This window comes from Mytilus edulis, chromosome 5 (genome assembly GCF_963676685.1).
Source record: "Mytilus edulis chromosome 5, xbMytEdul2.2, whole genome shotgun sequence".
NCBI lineage: Eukaryota > Metazoa > Mollusca > Bivalvia > Mytilida > Mytilidae > Mytilus > Mytilus edulis.
The window spans coordinates 42,925,095-42,943,099 of NC_092348.1; the positions used below are offsets into that span (position 1 = coordinate 42,925,095).

Below are 18,005 nucleotides of genomic sequence, written 5' to 3' on the forward strand. Positions count from 1 at the left end.
ATAATACCCAAATAAGTAGTTTGTATGTATTAAACATACTGGAAAAGATATTTTGAAAATTTTACTTAGCCATGGTATTTTGACCCCCCCTGCGGTATATTGAACCCACTACTATAGACCTTGAATTTCAAAAATTCAATCTATTCTAGCTCCTTAACATAGTTATAATACTCCAATAAGTAGTTTGTATGTATTTGATATGCTGGAAAAGATATTTTGAAAATTTTACTTTGCCATGGTATTTTGACCCCCCTGCGGTATATTGAACCCCCTACTATAGACCTTGAATTTCAAGAATTCTAGCTATTTTAACTCCTTAACATAGTTATAATACCCAAATAAGTAGTTTGTATGTATTAAACATACTGGAAAAGATATTTTGAAAAATTTTCTTAGCCATGGTATTTTGACCCCCCTGCGGTATATTGAACCCCCTACTCAAGACCTTGAATTTCAAAAATTCAATCTATTCTAACTCCTTAACATAGTTATAATAACCCAATAAGTAGTTTGTATGTATTAAACATACTGGAAAAGATATTTTGAAAATTTTACTTCGCCATGGTATTTTGACCCCCTGCGGTATATTGAACCCCCTACTCAAGACCTTGAATTTCAAAAATTCTAGCTATTCTAACTCCTTTACATAGTTGTAATACTCCAATAAGTAGTTTGTATGAATTAAACATACTGGAAAAGATATTTTGAAAATTTTACTTCGCCATGGTATTTTGACCCCCCTGCGGTATATTGAACCCCCTACTCAAGACCTTGAATTCCAAAAATTCAATCTATTCTAACACCTTTACATAGTTATAATACTCCAATAAGTAGTTTGTATGTATTTAACATACTGAAAAAGATATTTTGAAAATTTTACTTTAATAGCCATGGTATTTTGACCCCCCTGCGGTATATTGAACCCCCTACTATAGACCTTGAATTTCAAAAATTCTAGCTATTCTAACTCCTTAACATAGTTATAATACCCAAATAAATAGTTTGTATGTATTAAATATGCTGGAAAAGATATTTTGAAAATTTTACTTAGCCATGGTATTTTGACCCCCCTGCGGTATATTGAACCCCCTACTATAGACCTTGAATTTCAAAAACTCAATCTATTCTAGCTTCTTTACATAGTTATTATACTCCAATACGTAGTTTGTATGTATTAAATATGCTGGAAAAGATATTTTGAAAATTTTACTTTGCCATGGCATGTTATTTTGACCCCCCTACCATGGTATATTGAGCCCCCTACTATACATCTAAAGACCTTTAATGCTAAAATATCTAGCTCCTTTCCATATTTATTATACTCCAATAAGAAGTTTGTATTTATTTTAGTAGCTTGAAAAGATGTTTTGAAAATTTTACTTTTTAGATTAACTGAGCCATGGTAATTTGACCCCCTCCCCCTTTTTTTACCATGGAGAATCAAAACTTAAGTCTACCATTCTATATAAATATTACAAATTTCAAAAAATTAAAGTGTCCAAGCTACATGGTCTAGTTATAATGCTTTCAGAAGTTTTTTGATTGAAATTTTGTTGGTTAAGACTTCAGAGCACTTATACCAAGCAAATATTTTTCTTTTAACCAATCATTGAAAATTGACCTCCCCTTCTTGTATTAATGATTTTTAATATTTGATTAGCTTTTATATAATGTTAAATGTTTTATTAATCATCTAGAATTAAAAAAACAGGGGGGTTCAATTTACCATGGGGGTTCAATTTTCCATACAGGGGGGGTTCAATTTACCATGGGGGGGTTCAATTTACCATAGCGGTATTTTGACCCCGGGGTCATTTTACCATGGGGTTCAAAATACCATATGACACCGGTATAAGGAAATAATTCGTAAATATAACTCAACATGCAGACATCTTATACGTTCAGGTATTTCACATCCAAAATTTTATGGAAATATTCTTTATAAAGCACAAAAATGTCAGTATTCTCCTCAGAAACTAACAAAACCTTTAAATAGACTTATTAAAAGGGGATATAGTTACGATACTGTTGTCAGGTCATTAAAGATTGCATATTTTGGCTTTAACATTGATTCACTGATAGGGTCTTTGCATCGGAACTAAACACATTTATTTCTAAAAAAACAGTTGTTGGCATGACACGGGTTATGTTCTTCTCATATATTTTATGATAGTATGATACTAAACCCCTAACGGGAGGGATTGTACCTGATATTCATATGATGAAGACATAATCTTTCAATCAGTTTAATTGAGGTCTGGAGCTGGCATGTCAGTTAACTGCTAGTAGTCTGTTGTTATTTATGTATTATTATCATTTTATTTATTTTCTTTTGTTACATCTTTTGACATCAGACTCGGACTTCTCTTGAACTGAATTTTAATGTGCGTATTGTTATTCTTTTACTTTTCTACATTGGCTAGAGGTATAGGGGGAGGGTTGAGATCTCATAAACATGTTTAACCCCACCGCAATTTTGCGCCTGTCCCAAGTCAGGAGCCTCTGGCCTTTGTTAGTCTTGTATGATTTTAAATTTTAGTTTCTTGTGTATAATTCGGAGTTTAGTATGACGTCCATTATCACTGTACTATTATGCATATTTTAGGGGCCAGCTGAAGGACACCTACGGGTGCGGGAATTCTCGCTACATTGAAGACCCATTGGTTGCCTTCGGCTGTTGTTTGCTCTATGGTCGGGTGGTTGTCGCTTTGACATATTCACCATTTCCTTTCTCAATTTTATCTTCATAGTTCTAGCCTTTAAAGAATAACATCAAAAAATGTAAATTATGTTTTGTTATGTCTTAGTGACCTTTCTGTACTAAATTATCCAGACAAAACATTATTTTGCATTTATAAACTATTTTTTAAGAATTTGACAGTTTTTTTGCAAATTCTGGAACCTTTTATTGTGTCTATTCCTCTGGTTATTGATTGGTCGTTAAAGTACAATTTGTTTGATATGCGCAATATGCTTAAATTGTATTATTTTAGGGCAAGGACAGCTAATTCCTTTGACATGTATGAATGCTTGAAAACAATGTTACTATAGAATTGAGAATGTCTGCAATGTAAAATACAGATATTTTCCTAGAATTTGCTGTTGGTACTCATTTTGCATTTCCATATATATAAGAATGATTTTTTTTCTTCCTCTAGAATAATGACTATTTTTTGCATCATGTGACCATCTTTCTCCTTTGATATAATACCTAATAGCATGTTTTTCATGAGCTGATCTACTGTAGATTCATTTCCTTTTTTATAGGGTACCAATTTCATGGATTTCGTCACCACTAATTTAAACAATAGATCAAATGCGATTTTTATAGGACCGCAAAATTTAAAAATTTTTTGGTCGTATATTGGTATCATGTCGTTGTCAGTGAGTCCGAAGACAGATGGTTTCCGGATAATAACTTTAGTATAAGTGAATAGAAATCAATAACACAATGTTTATAATCACAAAAGGAAGGTTGGGATTGATTTTGGGGGTTATGGTCCCAAGGGTTTAGGAATTAAGGGCCCAAAGGGGTCAAAACAAGCATTTATCTAGTTTCAAGACAATAAGTTGTGTATAAGTATTTCAATTGCTCTGAAATTGTACAACACTGTTAAATACCATAATTAGAAGATTGGAATTTAATTTAATGTTTATGGGGCAAACAGTTTTGGAATTAAGGGCCAAAAAGGGGCCAAAAACAAGTTTTTTTTCTAGTTTCAGGACTATAAGTTGTGTATAGGTATTTCAATTGCTCTGAAATTGTACCACAATGTTTAATAGCATAAACAGAAGGTTGCGATTTAATTTAAGGGTTATGGGAAAACTAGTGGAGGAATTAAGGGCTAAAAACAACTTTTGGTTAAGTGTATGGATCTCTCTGTCATTGTACCACAATGTTCCATATAACTAAGGGAAGACTGGGATTCAGTTTGTGGTTGATTTCCTGGAATATATAGGAATAAGGGGCAAAAAAAGGGCTAAAAACAAGCATTTTTCTGGTCTCCAGACAGACAATAACTTGTGTTTAAGTGTATGGATCTCTCTGAAATTGTACAACAAGGTTCCATATATACTACAATGGAAAGGCTAGAATGGATTTTTGGGGTAATTGCTCCAAGGGGGGGATCAAAAAGTTGGAGGGGGTCCAATTTTTTTATGGGGTTAAATTTTTTTTCTTCTTCAAAATTTCTCAAATTTCATATTTTTGAACAGTTACAAGAAGAAATTTTTAATTGCACTGTATTTCACAATAGATTTGTAAGATCTTGACATTTGTGTCAGAAACCTATATTATGACAAAAATTTGATCACAATCCAAATTCAGAGCTGTATCAAGCTTGAATGTTGTGTCCAACTGTTCTGGGTTCAACCTCTGCGGTCAAATCAAGCTGCATTAAGTTACTGTAATAGCAGCAAATGATGAAAGCATGAAATTAATCACCCTGGAAATAGAATTTTTTCTTCTAACACAAAATTGGTAACATTAAATGAATCCACAGTACATGCAGTATAATGGTTGAGATTTATTTTTTGCTGGTAAGGTCAGTTTGATTGATATCCACTTTCATATAAATCTATTTTAAAAACTTTCTATTATGTGTGTCCCTCAATGTAATTGAGTGAAATATATCGTCTTTTTGAAAAAAAATAGGTGTTTAAGAAAGTATACATAAATCTTGGATCTGAAGGCAAAAATGGCTGTGACAAGGGATATAACGATTATTTACTTTCATTAATAACTGAATCCTACATGAAACAATTAATTGACTATTTTTTAATTAACTGTTTCAGTTTAAGGATTGTTTTCTTTACATGATAGATTGTATGAAAAATTACAATCTTTGCAACAAAAAAACATGCAGTTTGTCTTGTGATAGCATTTTTACTCTGAAGTCATGATTTAAACTAAGAACTAAGGCTAAGTCAAACCAAGGATTAAGCAATGTTGATTGGTTTTGTATTCAGAACAATATTTCCAGATGCAATTGCTTGTCTTTCTGGTGACTTATCTTGTAATCTAGCTTTAAAAAAAAATTGGACCAGCTTGTCTGTCTTGGTTAAGGTTTATACTCTACTCATATCACATGTTTTCCCCCTGAAAATGATTGAAATAATGTCGGGTGGATGTTTTGAACACCTGTGATTATAATGTTTAAATGTTTTAGCATTTAAGCCATTGGCAGTATTGTTCTTGTGTGATCATTATTATGTAAATGTTGTATACTTTGACTTTAATTGTAGATAAAACCTGATCCACCACCTTTAAAGTTTATAAAAACTGAAGAAGATGAAGATGAAAACAAAAAGTTAGATTCAGAAGTAACTACACAACTGGTGGATATTAGTTTTAGCCATAAAAGTAATATAACACACAATTTTCGGACATCAAGGTAATCAATACAATATCTTTTAAACTTTTTACCAAATTCATCTCAAAACTTTATATGTTGTTTCCGATTACAAAATCAGACTTGCAGTTTGAACTTAAGACAATTTCATACTTCTTAACACAGTCATTTATTTAATGTGTATGAAAATTGTTCATTGTTCTAAAAGTTTAATGCCCAATCCTAAAAAGGTCACTTCAAGGTTAGTTCGGCCATATTGAAGAGGGGGCAGACTTTTTTTTGAAAGAGGTGAAAATAGTATGATAAGACGGGCAATCCTCTGCAACTGCTCCGTTTTAATGATGTTTTCTCATATTTTTCAAACCATTTTAACCTCCATTATGAAAATCTGCCATCTATTCAATATGACCAAACTAACAGTGATGCCTATCAAATTGACAGGTCCAGGCTGTGGGTTGTTTCATTGAGATATAAAAAGACCTCTATCTATTGTATCATGCTATTTAAATGAAAAGTAAAATAACAAAAATACCGAACTCCAAGGAAAATTCAAAATGAAAAGACCCTTATCAAATGGCAAGATCAAAAGCTCAAACTTGTCAAACAAATGAAAACAAATGAAAATACTTTACTTGGTACAGGAGCCATGAACATTGTTATTATTTACATGAGAAAACTTTTCTTTTATTTTCCAGAGTGTGTATTGTACCTGTGGTTGTGATGCTACACAACTGTTCCAAAGTTCCTGTAGAGGTGTTAATAGACACCAGTAAATCACCTGACAGGTAAATAGTTAATGTTTGATCTGAATTCTTGTCTAAATGTCAAAGCTTAGTAGGATTAATATTGTACTCATGATTGATTTATTTTTAGATCTTGGATCAAAGGATTTAAAAAAAAAGAAATTGTGATAGTTTCCAACCTTATATTTACTTACTTTAGTGACAGATGGACAAGTTTCCAAGATGAAAGCTAAAAGTTTTATTTTGCAAGCATTTATTCTAAAGTTCAATCAAAAGATGTTTGAGTTACAAGGATATTTAGTTATTAAGGGTTCCTTTTTATAAAATTTACACTACAGGGACTATTTTTATTTTATAAAATGGCATGATAGTTATTGATGTACAAGAAGACAAGTTCTACTGTAGTGTTCAAAGACACATATCAAAATGGTATTCTTAATTTAATGTATGTGAGTTAGACGATTATTTTGCAAGGATCTTCAATATTAAATTTTTTTTCCAGATTGAATTCTCGACCAGAAAATCTTTTGACAAACCAAGCCTACCCTAGTCACAGTAGCTGTTTTAATTGGGTGAGCCAGACTATGACACAACTGAAAATAGAACCTAATCAACAGAAACCTGTCAGATTGTCAGCAGGCTTCAGTAAACCAGGGATATTCAACCTCAATAGACTATCAGTGTTCGTAACCTACACGTCAGACTCTAGTCAGATGGTGCTGCAGAAACATAACTCTCCGAGTGTTATTGTCGTCAATGATGTATCATGATATTGTTCTATTGTTATATAAAGCTTGTTATTTGTGTAAGAGTTGTATGCTTTTATTAGTGATATACATTGTTAGATAAAGTTGTCCTGCTTCAAGAGTAAAAAGTTAGAAATTGGGAAGGCTCTTTACATATTAAACTGTAGAAAGGGGGAATCATTGATAGAAAATTAAAGCACAGACTAAATTTTATAACAACTTGAGTAAAATTATATAATTGTATTAATAAACCAAATTTAAAAGGTATAATTATATACACAATGTCAGGTTCTTGGCTTCTGTGGTTTGTTTCTACCAATGTTAGCCTTATAAGTAAATACAAGTTGAGTGAATTTCATTCACACTTTCTTTTGAAGGTATATACACAGTTGCTTAAAATGTAACATTTTTTCCAATATTGGATAATATCTATTTTATTTGTTAATGAAAAGCTATAGTATATATGTGTTTTGTGTGCCTACCATTAAAAGTTATTATTTGCATAGTATAAACAAAGTTCAGTGCATAAAGACTGCATTTATAGAAAAAAAGCATGCCTACATTTGATTAAAGACAATGATTGTAGAGCCGTCTGTTATAGCTCAGGACATAGTAGCTACAATATTATGGCGCTCTAATATCTTTTATCAGATATGCTTATTGGTAGTGTTTATGCTGGTATATCTTATAGTCACCATCACGTAAAATTGGCACCATGTTTTTTGTCAAAAAAAAATTAAATATCAGCCGCGTTTACTCAAGATGATGTTTTTCATTTAGCGGAAGTAAAATCCTTTCCAAATATCCACTACTGTCCTACCTTTTATTGGGTTTGCACTGTATAATCCTGACCTTCACATAATCCAAGATTATTTACATTGTAAAACTGCCATCTTGGTTTCTATGAGGATCCCCTATTCCATAACATTCGTTACTCTCCGGTAATATCATTGTCATTGATGATACAATTTCCCGCACTTTTTTTCGTAAAGATGAGGAAAAGCTCCGAGAGACACAAGAAAATGGAGAGGACTTGGAACTCCGGTAATAACAATGTCGGATTCCATCATACAAAATAATCTTGGATTATGTGAAGGTCAGGATAATACAGTGCAAACACAATAAAAGGTAGGACAGTAGTGGATATTTGGACAGGATTTTTCTTCTGCTAATTGAAAAACATGATCTTTAGTAAAGGCGGTCAATATTTAAGAAAATTGTGACAAAAAACATGATGCCAATTTTACGTGACAGCGACTATACAGCTAGTGCCATGAAGAAATATATTTTAGTTCAGTTTTGCCTTTCGTAAATAAAGTAAACCCTTCAAAATTTCAAAAGAAAATGTAATTTTTATGTTCAGATTGTGTCAAGATCAACTTAAGTAAACCCTTCTAAATTTCAAAAGAACATATTATTTTTATGTTCAGATTGTGTCAAGATCAACTTAAGTAAACCCTTCTAAATTTCAAAAGAAAATATGATTTTTATGTTCAGATTGTGTCAAGATCAACTTTTTTATAGTGCAATTTGGGGGAGAAAACAATTATATGCTTGAATAGTGTTAGAAAATTGTTAATATGAGTCATTTTAATATTTGAAATCTGTGATACTTTGTTATTTTGCATTTTATTAAATGTGTTCATGATATGTTGATTGTGGTATTAGTTTATCAGTGTTTAATGTTTTATGTAAAGGAAGTCTAGTTTTAGTCATTAGATCAATCAATTACACAGAGGTTTCTCAGGAAGCATAGTAACAATTATAGCTTAATATTTATATATTTTTTGGTCAAAGAAAACCACTTCAATTTAAAAAAAAAACAAAAAAAAAATGTTCCAATTTCCTTTCCAATTGCATTTTATGTATATATGTCAGAGAGTCTGTTTTTGAAATAATTTAAGTATCAGCCTGTTGAGAAACCTCTGTAATGAACGAGAAAATATTTGAACTGATTGGTTTTTAAAATAAAGTACAGAAAAAATGAAAGTAATGATTTTGATAAATTATATATCCCAATCAAGTTGACATGGATCCTTTTCAACGTTCAAGCAAAAACTAATGCTAATCCGTTTTTGCAATATTTATTTCTATATTTTTAACTTCAGTTATTCACCTTGCCTAACTTCCATAAAGCTTTCACCTTCGTATTTGTTTTTCTTTTTCTCATTTTGTCGTAGATTTGAATTTTGAACTTTTTCACTGGTTAGTGGATTCAGTTCAGGGGTAAATAGAAAGAATGTTAGAAAATATAACATCATAAAATAACATTTATTTTAAGGAATGGAAGTACAATTTTACCTATTTAAAAGATTATTTGATTATAAAATTGCAGCAAAATACATACAATTTGAAAGTACCAGAAACAAATTAAACTCACAACTGGACATACCGTTTTAGCCTGGCTTATTGACCATATATAATTTTGAATGAGAATGGATATGAGTAACCCAGATAACGATTAACTATAAAAAAAAAAATCAATACTAATGATTAATATTTTAGTCCATTTAACACATACAGTAACTGACAAATGCAATTTGAAGAATCTTTTATGTTTTACCAAATACAAAAGAAGGAAAATCTTTGTAATTATGACAAATGAAATTTTGGTATTAGAAACCTGAGCACTCTCAATATACATGTTTTGTAGATTGTAATGAAAATCAACTTGATTTTTCAGTGGAACAAAATCTTTCAGCAGTCATGATATTCTTTGTGTGTATTGATGCAGGGAAAAAAGTGAAATAACAAATAAACCAAAATCCAAGGAAATTCAAAACATAAAGTCCCTTGTTAAATGGCAGAATCAAAAGCTGAAACACATCATATGTATAAATGGAAAATAACTGTCACATTCCTGGGGTTGAAGTCATACAACTTAAATCCAACATTTTGATTGGTTGATTTTGGAGTATGAGTACAAAAAACTGACTGGAAAGTTTTATGACTTTAAGGCCTGACTTGGTACTGGCATTTCTTAATGTAGGAAATGATGGATTAATTCTGGTTTAATATACATTGCCATTGTGTTCAGATTGTTTAATTAGCATAATTCAGGGCTGATATCAAAGTGATTTGTGCTAAAAGTAATGGTTCCTGGTATATGTATATGATTTAATGGTGTGTTAGTTTAATTTCAATCTGTAGGACATCATTTTAGTCTGATTTGTTGTTTGTTCTGGCAAAAAGGTTTTAATGGTGATTAAAAATGCTTCTTTTATCCCATGTTCCAATACAGTTAATTATGATGTAGGTTACGAAAACATACGTTTCCCCACATTTGTATTTGCTATGAAATCTGTGAAAAAGGATCTTCTTCCTGTCAAAATCTGTTTTTCCAATTACACAGGTGTCATGGATTTTTTTGATTTCTGTTTTATTCACAAATCAAAATACTAAGGAATTAGACTCACTCTATTCATATAATGATTAAACGGGTGTGGTAGTGAGATTATCCTTGATTACTTTTACCCTCTTTCTCATATTGTATCAAATTATTTATTTGACAGTGTTTAATAGTAAATTAGATAATTATAGTAACTGTTGTTTGACAACACACATTGACAGGTTGGTGAGGGTTTAAAAACTTAAGTAACTTGTATGTACAGACCTAGCATTTTTAGTAGAATCAGAAGCAAGTGTTGGATATTTCATCTATACTATAGGATCATTATACTTTCTTTTTAAACTTTCTAAGTTTTTTTTAAATATTTTTTTATCACATTGATATTGAAATTTCTATCAAGCTTTATAATCTTCTCCCATTTTGAAGTGCTGTTATTTGTTAGCTCCTCCCATTTTAAAGTAGAATCTATTAATGTATTATGTGACCCATTCTCCTTGGACTGTGGTTTTTGTTATAACACATCTGATGGTTTTCTGTTATTGTTCGAAAATCATGTTAATTTTTCAGAAGCACATGCTTTCATCACTTGTGTTGTGATATCATCTATGTTGTACTGATTTTATTCATTTAAGAACAGCAAAATTCATCTGCTAAAAGTATAAAAGTGAACAGAAAATTTTGTACAACACTGTTAGAAATTGCAAACAACAATTAAATTTAATCGGTTGTAAGAGGATTTCAATAGTTTGCTCATGGGTATAAACAATCAGGTAAAACCACTTTCCAAAGACAACATGGGTATCACAGAAACAGTTTTTCATTAAGATGTTGTTAATATTGTTTTTTTGCATTCCAGGGTATCATGTTTTTTTAATGTATACTGCAATAAGCAGATTAAAGGTTGAAAATTGTACACATAATCATTAATATAACATTTCTGTATATACTCATTAAATGTAAATTGTGATCATTAATATAGACCATGATCATTAATGTAGAATCATGTATTTATTATGTCAGTGTCTGTGATTTAATCAACAAATTTCAAATAAAACAAATATGTATCTTAGCTTCTTATCTGGTGTTAGTTCTTTTATGTCAGTATACACATTGAAAACTAAGATTTATTTCTTATTTTTATACGACCCATAAAATTAAAATTTTTGGTAGTACATGTATATTGGTATCACAGTGTCATTTTCGTCGTCGTCGTCAGCGTCGTCCCAAGATGGATTGATTCCTGATAATAACTTTTGAATAAGTAAAAAGAAATCAATAAAATTTTAATACAATGTTTATAACCACAAAAGGGAGCTTGGGATTGATTTTGGGGGTTATAGTCCCAAAGGTTTAGGAATTAGGGGCCCAAAGGGGCCAAAAACAGCATTTATCTAGTTTCAATTGTTCTGAAATTGTACCACAATGTTTAATACCATAAGTAGAAGGTTGGGATTTACTTTAAGGGGTTTTTGGGAAAACAGTCTAGGAATTAAGGGCCAAAAAGGGGCCAAAAACAAGCACTTTTCTAGTTTTCAGATAATAATTTGTTTGTAACTGTATGGATCTCTATGACATTGTACCAGAAGTTTCCATGTAACACGGGAAAGGCTGGGATCCAGTTTGGGGTTAAATTTTCCAAATATGTAGGAATAAGGGGCCAAAAAAGCGCCAAAAAGAAACGTTTTTATGCGACCGCAAAAATTGAAAAATTTTTGGTCGTATATTGGTATCATGTTTGCTAGTCCGTGATTACTCTGACGTCCAACGGCTGTTTTGCCAGAAAATCAGGGGCCGTGGGACGTCAGAGCTCGTCCCATATCAAAAAGTGTATATTTGCCCACCCAAAATAGATGCGCTGCTTCGTCGCTTCTGGTGCCGACTGATGGCCTTGGAATTATATAAATCGGGCATCAATCTGTTCATTTTTCTTTTATGAAATTATCTTTTCATTTATGTAAGTTTCACCTACCTGCCAACCTTTATTTTTCCATATTTTAACAGTTTTCACAGAGACCCATCGATTTCTGCATTTTGACTTTCACTTTCAAATGGATGTCAAGTTACAAGAGAGTTCATGGCCTCGAGACTCAAATATGCAAATATTTATACTTTTTCATCTCCTTTGTATGAGATCGATGTTTAACATTTAGTAGCCAACCACGATTTTTCACCTCCTGTACAGGAGATCCGTGATAATCTTTGAAAATGAAAGGCAAAATGCAGAAATCGATGGGTCTCTGTGAAAACTGTTAAAATATGGAAAAATAAATGTTGGCAGGTAGGTGAAACTTACATAAATGAAAAGATAAATGAAAAATGAACAGATTGATGCCCCATTTATATAATTACAAGGCCGTCAGTCGGCACCAGAAGCGACGAAGCAGCGCATCTATTTTGGGTGGGCAAATATCCACTTTTTGATATGGGACGAGCTCTGACGTCCCACGGCCCCAGCTTGTCTGGCAAAACAGCCGTTGGATGTCAGAGTAATCTCGGACTACATGTTGGCATGTCGTCGTTGTCCTTAATCGTCGTCGTCCGAAGACATTTGGTTTTCGCACTATTACTTTAGTAAAAGTAAACAGAAATATATGAAATTTAAACACAAGGTTTATGACCATAAAAGGAAGGTTGGAATTGATTTTTGGTGTTTTGGTCCCTACAGTTTAGGAATTGGGGGCCAAAATGGGCCCAAATAAGCATTTTTCTTTGTTTTAGCACAATAACTTTAGAATAAGTAAACAGAAATCTATGAAATTGAAACATAAGGTCTATTACCACAAAAGGAAGGTTGGGATTGAATTTGGGAGTTTACGTCACAATAGTTTAGGAATTAGGGGCCAAAAATAGGTCCCAAAATAAGCATTTTTCTTGGTTTTTGCACAATAACTTTAGTATAAGTTAATAGAAATCTATGAAATTTTAACACAAGGTCTATGACCACAAAAGGAAGGTTTGGATTGATTTTGGGAGATTGGTCCCAGGAATTAAGGGCCAAAAGGGTCCAAAACTAAACTTTGTTTGAATTCATCAAAAATTGAACTATTGGGGTTCTTTGATATACCGAATCCAACGGTGTATTTAGATTCTTAATTTTTGGTCCTGTATCCAAATTGGTCTACATTAAGTTCCAAAGGGTCCAAAATAAAACTTAGTTTGATTCGAACAAAAATTGAATTCTTGGGGTTCTTTGATATGCTAGATTTAAACATGTACTTAGTTTTTTGATAATGGGCCCAGTTTTTAGAGTTGGTCCAAATCAGGGTCCAAAATTAAACTTTGTTTGATTTCAACAAAAATTGAATATATAGGGCTCTTCAATATGCTGAATCTAACCATGTATTTAGATTTTTAATATTTAGGACCGGTTATCAATTTGGTCCACATTGAGGTCTAAAGAGTCCAAAATTGAACTCTATTTGATTTCATCAAAAACTGAATTCTTGGGGTTCTTTGATATGATGAATCTAACCATGTATTTAGATTTTGGATATAGGAATACCACAAAGGGATGGGAAGAATTGTCTTTGGGAGTAATGGCTCAAATTGTTAAGGAATAAGGTGCAAAAAAGGGGGGAAAGGGTTTCCAGGTTAATGGGCAATTAAGTACAAAACATAATTTAAAAGCAGTATAGGGTTGGTAATTGAAACTCATTTTAATAGTTCACATAAACTGCTCTTAAATTATGTATATTGGAAATTTGCCAAAAACTTTGTTATTAATGAATTCCATTGGAAATTTGCCAAAAACTTTTAGTTTAATGAACTTCATTGGAAATTTGCCAATATAAAATGTTGCATTGTAGTCAAATCAACTTAAATCATGACTATGACATTTTATATTTTATGATGTATTTAAATGAGTAGTTATTGTTGAAAACTCCATTAGAAATTTGAATTAAAATCATTTTTAAAGGCAGTGCTTTAAGGCCTGACTTTCAAGTAATGAGGTACATCTTTTCATACGCAACGTCCAACAAATCTATGTAGGAGGTCATTTTGCCAAAAATAGATCCGGAAATGTTCAATTTTCTCCTCTCCCTTTTATGGTATGATGTGGTTTTTGTTTCTTTCATTTACATTGGGAAATATAAAAACGATCAGTGTGTATTGTTCGTTTTAAAAAAAACTTGTTATTAATTATTTTGCATTATAAGCAGTCAACCTGATTACAAATTATCATTATTTGTATTCCGTGTGGAAAAGAGGTCGGGTCAATTTCGAGTTTTATCTGCCATCTAAGGATATTTTTAAATAATTTCAGTCGTTGATATTCAGTACAATTAAAAGTCGACTGAACATGAATTATATTGCAAGTTATACAATTGAAAAGCATATTTCCGTACGTGAAGCCGTATGACGTTATAGTTATTTCGGTCTCAGTTATATAAAGTATGAATTCATGAATTGATCGTTACTGAATATGTGGCGCTGTTGTAGCCGATCTGGGTCTCACTAATTAGAGACACGAAGCGTCAAGAATACTACTTGGCGACAATTAAGAAATATATACTGTTATTTATATAATCGCCATGCAATTAAACCAGTCTGTTTGTAACCGCACTTATCGTTTTAGAATTAAAAGAAATGGGGTTAATTCAAGACGTCATAATTTTTGGGATTACGATTCAATATGATCTGTTTGAGATTTATTGGTGAATGCTACAATAATACGGTTTTCCTATAAGAGGTATATCATACTCAGAATTATTTTAGCAGTAATTATGTTAATTTATGATGTAATGACAGGAATGCATAGCATAGGCTTTCTTGAAAAATATCAATGACATGAATGATGCTCTCTTCTATATTATAGTTATTTAGGTATGTGTGTTGCATAAGTCTTTCACAAGTTTTTAAAAAGCTAATGTTATAAAACTTTTTCAGGGCACAAACCCACCATAAAGAGACATATGTCTACTGCCATTCCCAGTCTATTTTCATGCACCATTTGCAAGCAAGAGACTGAATGGTTTGCAAAAATAAAAATCAGGACAGTGTCAAGTTAAACCAAAATAACTAAACTGGATTAATATTGTAGGAGAAATCTGGAGGAAAGTTTTGATTTGTGAAATTAGTTTTCCTGAAAAGTCATTCATCCTGCAGAAAGGATATATGACTGTCCACCAACGACTGACAAGCTAATGTTGAGCTTCACAGATGAAATTACGCAAACACCATCAATGCCTATGTTTTCAGCACAGATTTCGCAAATCATGACACAGCCGTGCATTTTATTTTACCTGTTATTAGTCGCATACTAACTTTTATTTATATATAAATAAATTTATATTGTGTAATTTAAGAACTTGTATTTTTTCAAAAGGATGCATAAATGAAAGTGGTGCAATTCATTTTGCTTTAATAAATAGATTTGAATTACAATTGTCAATGTTATTGTAATGCATAGAAAAATAAGGAGATGTGGTATATGCATGATATTTAGTGAGTTTATCAAACTTACGTGCATAAGAAATGGGTATAAGCAGTTACAGGTACTACTGTACAATCTCCCAACAATGAGCAAAACTCATACTGTAAAGAAAATTTCATAGATTTACAAGTAAGTTTTGTTTTTACGTTGCATCATTTTTATACCACCGCAAAAATTTTAATTTTTCGTCGTATATTGCTATCACGTTGTCGTCGTCGTCTGCGTCGTCGTCCGAATACTTTTAGTTTTCGCACTCGAACTTTAGTAAAAGTGAATAGAAATCTATGAAATTTTAACACAAGGTTTATGACCACAAAAGGAAGGTTGGGATTGATTTTGGGAGTTTTGATCACATTTTAGGAATTAGGGGCCAAAAAGGGCCCAAATAAGCATTATTCTTGGTTTTCGCACAATTACTTTAGTTTAAGTAAACAGAAATCAATGAAATTTAAACACAAGGTTTATGACCACAAAAGGAAGGTTGGTATTGATTTTGGGAGTTGAGGTCTGAACAGTTTAGGAATTAGGGGCCAAAAAGGGGTCCAAGTAAGCATTATTCTTGGTTTTCGCACCATAACTTTAGTTTAAGTAAATAGAAATCTATGAAATTTAAACACCAGGTTTATGACCACTAAAGGAAGGTTGGGTTTGATTTTGGGAGTTTTGGTCCCAACAGTTTAGGAATAAGGGGCCCAAAGGGTCCAAAATTGAACTTAGTTTGATTATATCAAAAATTGAATAATTGGGGTTCTTTGATATGCCAAATCTTACTGTGTATGTAGATTCTTAATTTTTAGTCCCGTTTTCAAATTGGTCTACATTAAAGTCCAAAGGGTCCAAAATTAAACTAAGTTTGATTTTAACAAAAATTGAATTCTTGAGCTTTTTTGATATGCTGAATCTAAACATGTACTTAGATTTTTTATTATGGGCCCAGTTTTCAAGTTGGTTCAAATCAGGATCCAAAATTATTATATTAAGTATTGTGCAATAGCAAGAAATTTTCAATTGCACAGTATTCAGCAATAGCAAGAAATTTTCAATTGCAAAGTATTGCGCAATAGCAAGAAATTTTCAATTGCATAGTATTGCGCAATAGCAAGAAATCTTCAATTGCACAGTATTGTGCAATAGCAAATATTTTCAATTGCACAGTATTGCGCAATAGCAAGAAATATCTAATTGCACAATATTGTGCAACAGCAAGAAATTTTCAATTGATTAGAGTTATCTTTCTTTGTCCAGAATAGTAGTTGAATCAACTTAAATCATTGTTTTATACAATATACAATGTATATTCACTTTTACTACCAACTGATAAATTAAAACAATCTTTACCATTCAGTGATAACAAGCACCTTTTGTTACATTTTAATATTTTATGATGTATTTAAATGAGTAGTTATTGTTCCAAACTCCATTAGAAATTTGAATTGAGATCAGTTTTGGAAAAAGGGAAAGGGAGATGTGAAAAAGAATGGGGGGGGGGGGTAAATTTTTCTCATTTCAGATTTCATAAATAAAAAGAAAATTTCTTCAAACATTTTTTTGAGAGGATTAATATTCAACAGCATAGTAAATTGCTCAAAGGAAAAAAAAGTATTTTAAGTTCATTAGACCACATTCATTCTGTGTCAGATACCTATGCTGTGTCAATTATTTAATCACAATCCAAATTTAGAGTTGAATCCAGCTTGAATGTTGTGTCCATACTTGACCCAACCGTTCAGGGGTCAACCTCTGCGGTCGTATAAAGCTGCGCCCTGCTGAGCATCTGGTCTTCTATTGTCATGATTGTCTTAATTGCAAATAAGGGAAGTGGTTAAAATGCTAATGAGACAGCTCTTATAAATGACCACCAGATGTCATTGTTTTCTTAATTAAAAACTCCCTTTTCATTCATACCGGTAAATTACTTTACCATTTTTATACTGAAAAATAATTTTGCTTTGGAGTTAGAAAAAAGAGTTGACATGTGATTATGTACATTTACCATTATGTTACTTGATGTTCTTGTAATACACACAGGACGGTGACTAGTCAATCTTTGTGAACTACTTTTCATAGGATTGGAGTCATTGAATATGCGTATATAATCAATAATTAAAAATAGTCTATTTATGTTAATAAGGAAAAGATATTTTATGTCTTAAAAATGCATTTCATAGCGAGGTACAGAAAATATACTGAAATAGTAGACTATGAATATAGGTGAACTAGGTACAAGAGAACTCTTTATCTTAAATACTATAAACCACCTCTTTACTATGGAAGATAATGATATAAAAGAGGGACGAAAGATACCAAAGGGACAGTCAAACACATAAAATCTAAAACAAACTGACAACGCCATGGCTAAAAATGAAAAAGACAAACAAACAA

At 31.7% G+C, this 18,005-nt stretch overlaps 1 protein-coding gene across 12 annotated transcripts in view; it reads left to right on the forward strand.

The window, feature by feature from the left end:
• The window catches only part of LOC139523725 (trafficking protein particle complex subunit 8-like), a 64,782-nt gene extending 57,879 nt beyond the window's left edge, over nt 1–6,903 (forward strand). For all 12 annotated transcript variants that reach the window (XM_071317967.1, XM_071317970.1, XM_071317968.1 and 9 more), the window contains 3 exons: nt 5,245–5,393; nt 6,047–6,136; nt 6,597–6,903. In XM_071317967.1, the coding sequence (XP_071174068.1) occupies nt 5,245–5,393; nt 6,047–6,136; nt 6,597–6,864 (507 nt within the window). In that variant the 3' untranslated portion in view covers nt 6,865–6,903. The remainder of the gene's footprint in view (nt 1–5,244; nt 5,394–6,046; nt 6,137–6,596) is intronic.
• The last annotated feature ends 11,102 nt before the right edge of the window (nt 6,904–18,005 follow it).